Raw genomic sequence first — 7,500 nt, forward strand, 5'->3', positions numbered from 1 at the left:
GTCTCCACATGCCCCTAACGGGAGACTGGAATAACTTTACTGTGGACTGTAAAGAAATGTCACTGCAAACATACAATTTCAGCTATGGATCTGAAGAAGTAAGTATCTCTTATTTTATATGTCTTAAAATTAAAATGACGTCTTTCCGTCATGGCATCATTAGATCTCGCCGCTTAGGAATTCCATGAAGGAATATAGATAATACGTCAAACAAGATGGCCTGTGTCAATAGGAATCACCCATGTTGTCCAAAATGAGCAAATTGGGGGTTAATAATCCTACCCAAGGAAAAGAAAGAAAGTGCCTGAAGCGGAGCTCGAGCCTGGGACCATCGGGTCACAGTTCAAAGCCTTAACTCCCCCCCCCCCCAACCCCTTTACATGTCTAGTTATCAAAAATTGCTAATGTCTTCTAATCACACAGGGGAAGCTTTAAAATCATCACAAAACAATGTTTATTATCACAATATTAGATTTGTTCAAATTTAGTCCTTCGGAGCCATGAGGCCCGAGAAACAGAAGTTTATCTCGGTTTCTATAGCGGGAAACTGACAATTACAATTGCTGGTTGCCCATTGGATAGGACGCTTGTCTATATCAAAGTACTCTAACAGAACCAGATACCCAAACACTTCTGAATGGACAAGGGCGTCAAAGCACAAATGTGACCCTACTCCTCGAAGCGGTATTAAGTCGGGATTTGGAAAACGAAGAAAACCGGTTTTAAAGTGGAAATGGTCAAAATGATCAAATTTCAGTTTTTGGTTGTTTCATAAACTACAATAATTTTTCTACATGAAAACATAATAATTCAACATAAGTATTGACGATAAGTTATATATATATTTAAAGTTTAAAAAAGCAACTATCAGTGAAACATTCAAAACAAGAGTTGACTTTCTCTCAGAGAGCCACCATTTCCAAGGCTTAGTAATATTAAGTCTTTTCCTCCACCAATAAGATGTAAAATACCACAGCAAAGGGCGTGTCCTTATCTATCTCAGAGTAAGCATGACTGTTTCCACAATTTCATGGTTCAACCAATAACGAACTTTAAAAACTGTAAACAAGTCTATGTTTTTCCCTGACAACTTTACAAATGAATGATTCTGTTTGATCAACGCTCATCACATGCGCCTGTTGACCATTAAAATGCCCGGGCGGTGTGTCATGACGTCAGCATGCGTGTGTTACATATGTGTATGTTTGTGCATTTCGATACAAACCAAGTGCTATTATTTCTTTGTCTAGCTGCATTGGTTAATGATCGAGGTGAGGGTCCTTTGTCCCTCTTTCTTTATTCATGATTGCCTAATCTTACATTTACAGAGATTGTTGTAGGATAAACATTTCATAATAAGCAGAATAGTAAATAGAGCATGAAAAAAGTTAAATGTATGGATAGACGAAGAGAAAGAGAGGCAGACCTATTAATGGATAAATATATAGGTAGATATATATATATATATATATATATATATATATATATATATATATATATAGATAGATAGATAGATAGATAGATAGATAGATAGATAGATAGATAGATAGATAGATAGATAGATAGATAGATAGATAGATAGATAGATAGATGAAAAGGAGAGAGAGGGAGAGAGAGAGAGAGACAGAGAGACAGAGAGACAGAGAGAGAGAGAGAGAGATGTTCGTTTTGTCGTGCTTTCTTTGTATATTGAAAGAAGGCGAGGGGGGGGGGGGGGTCTTTTTAGACAATCAACAATGTGGGTGAAGAACTTGAAGAACTTGAGAGATTCAATAACATGTTTTCATGTAAGTCATTACACAATAAGCCCCACCCCCTCCTACTGAAGCTGTCATCTGTCTCAAAAAGGCACAATGTAATGAAAAATTTGACCAGCCCATTTCTTTAATTGCAATCTCATTGGTCAAGATGTTTCCAGTTGATTGACTATGACTTACTTTCTCTCTACCCTCCCCCTCTCGCTCCTCTTTCTCTCTCTCTCTCTCTCTCTCTCTCTCTCTCTCTCTATCTCTCTCTCTCACTCTCCTCTCCTCTCCTCTCTTGCTCGCTCGCTCACGCGCGCGCGCGTGTGTGTGTGTGTGTGTGTGTGTGTGTGTGTGTGTATTTTATTCTCTCATTCTTTCTCTTCCTCTCCCATCCTCTTTCTTGATATTTCTTTCTCTGCCCACCCGGCTTCACACAGTTTCAAAACTGTACTTTGAAATTATAAATCCTTCTTTGAATATTGGCATTTTGAAATCGTATTTACTCTAATAAATAAGACAAAAATGTCACATTAATAATTCTTTTTTCATTGATTCCTTATTTAAATACAAAAAATTCTTCAAAAAGTGAGCAAGGTCATAAACTTGTCGGCATAAAAAAAATTTTTTTGGGCGTTTTATTTATGTTAAGGACATCTTACATAACAATGGATAACTACAAAGGTAATACTTGGATTATCTAAAAAATGTGTATGTACATTATCAACTGTATATTCTAAGCTCATGCCAGATTCAGTGATGCCAAAACTCCGGTTTCACCGGAAAAACAATCCGGTCTGGAGCAAAAAATTCCGGGTTACGGGCATTTCCGTCGAATTCCGGTGATGTTTAATTGTTCCAAGGATACTTCCCCCCCCCCCCCCCCCCACCCCCTACCCCCCGTCCCGTTTAGTCACTACTAACACAACCACCACCACCACATCATCATTACCACTACATCAGCAACCGTCACCACCACATCATCATCACTATCACTACTACTACAACCACAACTATCACTACCACTACTTCTACAACCACCACCACCACATTATCATCACAACCACTACTATTACAACCACCACCACCACCACCACATCATCATTACCACTACAGCAGCATCCGTCACCACCACATCATCATCACTATCACTACTACTACAACCACAACCATCACTACGACTACTTCTACAACCACCACCACCACCACACTATCATCATTACCACTACTACTACAACCACCGCCACCACCACGTCATCATCACTACCACTCCTACAACAACCACCACCACATCGTCATCATCACCACTGCTACTACTACAACTACAACCACCATCACCACCACATCATCATCACTACTACTACAACCATCACTACCACTACTACTACAATCACATCACCATCCCGACCACCACTACTGCAACAACCACCACATCACCATCCCTACCACCACTACTGCAACAACCACCAACCACATCACCATCCATGCCACGACAACTACAACCATTATCACTTCATCATCTCTACCACCATCACCACATCACCATCCCTGTAACTACTATTACAACACCACAACGCCATCCCTACCACCACCAATACTACTGCAACCAGTGTTGCAAGCGCCGTAAAAACCCTTTAAACGAATTTAGCTAAAATCTCTCTCTCTCTCTCTCTCTCTCTCTCTCTCTGTCTCTCTCTCTCTCTGTCTGTCTCTCTCTCTCTCTCTCGCTCTCTCTCCCTCTCTCTCTTTCTCTCTCTCTCTCTCTCTCTCTCTCTATCTATCTATCTCTCTCCACCTTCACACAAACACACACACACACATACACACGCACACATACACAAATCAATAAATTGCGCTCACTGGATTAATTTTCATGTTCTCCTTCCTGTACTTGCCAATAATAGCTAATAACAAATACTTTGACCTCAAACCTTAGCCTCGTTAGTTTTTAAAGTTCGTGTTGCTCTACTTATCACTTGATGCACTTTTAGCTCTCTCTCTCTCTCTCTCTCTCTCTCTCTCTCTCTCTCTCTCTATATATATATATATATATATATATATATATATATATATATATATATATATATATATATATCAAACACACACACACACACACACACTACAACCACCATCACCGCATCTTCATCACGCCCACTACTACTGCAATCACCACCACCACCATATCATCACTGTCACTACTACTTCAACCACCACCACCACATCATTATCACTACTACTACAACCACCACCACCACATCGTCATTACTACTACAACCACTACCACTACATCATCACTACTACTACAACCACCCACACCACATCATCACTACTACTACAACGACTGCCACTACTACAACCACAGTCACCACCACCACCACCACATCATCATCACTACCACTACTACTACTACTACAACAGCCATTATGACATCGTCATCACTACTACTACTACTACTACTACTACTACTACTACTACTACTACTACTACTACTACTACTACTACTACTACTACTACTACAACCACCAACACAACATCATCCTCACTACCATCATTATGTTTTGGAACTTATCTTCACTTGAAATAAGGAAACTTTTGGGTTGTATTTGGCATCATATATCAGAAAATATTTGTAATCAGTTATCTATTTAGATCTATACAATATGTAAACACAATACCAAACATCATCCCAATTCCCTTTTTATGTGTGCAGAAATTCCTCTTTCGGCATTGAAATTCCTCCGAGTGGTGTCTGAAATTCCTGTGAGTCAAATTGAAAATTGGCGTCTCTGCAAATTTTACTATCCTCGTCAAATTTTCAATGCCCGTATCTAAATTAAAAAATTAAAAAATATAATTCTCTTGTTTAATCCCCAAGGGGAAATTTGTCTTTTGGGTCTATTCCAAGGGAAGACTGGAATAACCCAGGCGTCATCCGCAGAGCAGCGCCGCAAAGTGAGCTAGGGCGAGTTGACTTGCTCAAGGCCACACAACGCAGCGGCGGGTGGTTGAACTCGGTACCTTTCGGGTAGGAAGCAAAGACCGTACCACTGAGCCACGCTGCCCCCATCTGAGGAGTTATCTTTGCCCATTGATTTGATTATGTGTGAAAACGGTGCCTCACTTCAAAGTCGATTTTCTAAAAACTTGGTTTTTACACTCTCCCTACTTCAAACGGCCATAGTTGGGCAATGAATAATCAGAATATTATAAATTTGGTATCAAAATTTTAAGCATAACATATGCTATGATTGGGTACCAAAAACCCAAAATTGAAAAATCCGACTTAATACCGTTTCGAGGCGGAGGGTCACAAATGTCAAATTCACCATGGATCGATCTTGGTCCCCTAGCGTGTAAGGTGAGTGCTCTACCAACTGAGCTATCGGGACCCCCAACAATTTTAGAAAAGCCCAAGATTAATATATTTTGGTAAATCGAACTGTCAAAGTCTGGAATAATATCAAGTTTGAGACCAAAAAAAAGTCATGCTCTCCTAATCGCATCACATTTTTTACTGATCGAGAGGAAAAGAATTTAAGAATGTTTTTGACCGAACGTATGGGAGCGATCTATATTACCAAGTTATAGTTAGATGCCGAAGCAGCCCGAACGATCGACTGACGGAACACGTGATTAATTTTTTCTCGCGTCCTCTCGTCTAATCTCGTTACTCCGGAATAGAAAGAGGAGGTGGGGCTTATATGATATAACGCAATGAAAGTTCTGTCCGATGACGGGTGGGGGGATATCACCTCTCCAAAACTTACCTTATTATATGAGATCTTGAGATTCCTATCCAATCATCGATTGCTCGTTTGACAGCTCGCTTGTGAACCGTTAGGAGATCATCTCTTGATTTATGGACAGGCGGCTTTGCGTAAAGGCGGTGAGTGTTGTATACATCAAAGAGTACTGCTGACCGATGGGTAAATAGTGGTTGTGTAACCCAAAAGCCCTGCCGATACGACTACAAGGTCTTGTATGTAATAGTTGCGTCACCATCTCAACGCTCAGGAATTCATTAGTGAGGCAGGACTCTCAATATTTTTTTTAAAACAACGCAATTAGTGTTTTAAACGCTTTTGAATCACATGAGATACATCAGTGTGCTCGTCGCATTGAGAATTGAAATATGAGATATAAATCTAGAAAATCGACCGGAAAATAAAGAAATTATCATTAAATTCCAAAATTTGAGCAATACTTTTTTCAAAATCTGGCTAATCGTCGAGACGGGAGTAACTTCCCTTTGCACCTGGGTGTATCTACCATCGTTGGTAATACCCATTACCATCTATTAGATGTTATTGAGATGTTAATGGTAATACCCCAAGTAGTTTTAAAGTAGGTATCAAATGTAGATGTGTGATGATTAGAAATTGCCATTCGTTGCTTCATATTCAAATACTTATGTTTATCGTTTAATGTTTGAATTAACCGAACATTCCTTTTTAACGAATTCCTTCAAAATGGATAAGCGGAAAATTCATAAATATGATAATGTAAATTTCCTATGAGTTCCGATCCCGACATGTTATCGATTTTAATATAGCTGTAATGAGCGAAATCCTTTCCTATTCTTTTAAAATTCATTAAAATAATTTTCTTGATTAAGACACATTGATTCAGGGGTTCCTACAAACTTTTACAGCTATGCATTGAGGGACATCTGAGAAAAAGAAGAAAAACACTCGCCACGAATTAAAAACCTGACTATAATTACGTTCACTAATAGGATTTGTCTCAATTTCACACCCTCCTTTAGCTTTGAAAAGATCGCCAGAAATTGAAAGATAAGACAAAGAAAATCTCGGCAACACAGATTGTGTTCACTAAATCTTTTGCGGTTCTGGCCTTCGGCTGTGACATTGATATGTGATATGTATTCGAACTGATTTATATCTTGCATTTGAGAGATCTCCTTCACACACACACACACACACACACACACACACATACACACACACAATATATATATATATATATATATATATATATATATATATATATATACGCATAAAATGAGGAAAATAATCACATTTCGTTCAATACGACCTTTTCGACACCCGAGGCGTCTCTTCAGTTCTTTTATGGAGAGTGGATCCGTGGTAATGGAGTTCATTTAGAGTGTTCTGTGGAAAGCGTGTAAAGCGAACTGTGATGTAATGGTTGTGTACGTTTTTTGAAGTCACGAAAAAAATAATAAGGTGGGGAGGAGGAGAAGGGACGGATGGGGGGTAGAGGGAGAGGAGGGAGCTGTTATATTGGAGTTATAGTTGGGGAAAGAGGGTGGAAGAGGGGTGGGGGGGGGGGGAGGAACAGGAGGATGTTGGTTTTTAGGTTGGAGATCGTTTGGGGATATTTAGGAAATTGGGAGGGGAGGTTGGGGGGGGGGGAGAAGGGAAGGGGGTGGGAAGGGAGAGAAAGGGGATGTATTGAGGGGGGGGGGGTTGAGAGGAGGGGTTTAGTTTGTGCTATTAACTTGCAATTGTTTGAGTGTCTGCACATTGTCATAAGTTCGGATCTTTTGTTTAGGATCTTATGTTTATGATAATTAAAAGTGTTTCCATTTTGTCAGTGAGGCACAGATTGCAATTTCTTGTTCCACGTCGAGAGGAATTAATTTTTTGACAATCTCCCATGTTACTGTTGGCGTTTTGTTTGCATGTATTTGATGGAATGGTATGTTGATTCTCTCTCCCCTGAGAAAAATAATCATAATTGCATTCAGTGGCATAGCTTAGCAAATAGTTTTTGG

The 7,500-nt window shown here is 39.5% G+C and overlaps 1 protein-coding gene across 1 annotated transcript in view; it reads left to right on the forward strand.

The window, feature by feature from the left end:
• Positions 1–7,500, forward strand: part of LOC144978552 (atrial natriuretic peptide receptor 1-like) — a 57,886-nt gene that overhangs the window by 9,501 nt on the left and 40,885 nt on the right. Inside the window, exon 5 of the mRNA XM_078924765.1 lies at positions 1–98. This exon is cut by the window's left edge and continues 207 nt beyond it. Coding sequence (XP_078780891.1) covers positions 1–98 — 98 coding nt within the window. The remainder of the gene's footprint in view (positions 99–7,500) is intronic.

The sequence above is a fragment of the Berghia stephanieae genome, chromosome 8, assembly GCF_034508935.2.
Source record: "Berghia stephanieae isolate SIO BIC M18660-M18661 chromosome 8, UCSD_Bste_1.3, whole genome shotgun sequence".
NCBI classification, from domain to species: Eukaryota; Metazoa; Mollusca; class Gastropoda; order Nudibranchia; family Aeolidiidae; genus Berghia; species Berghia stephanieae.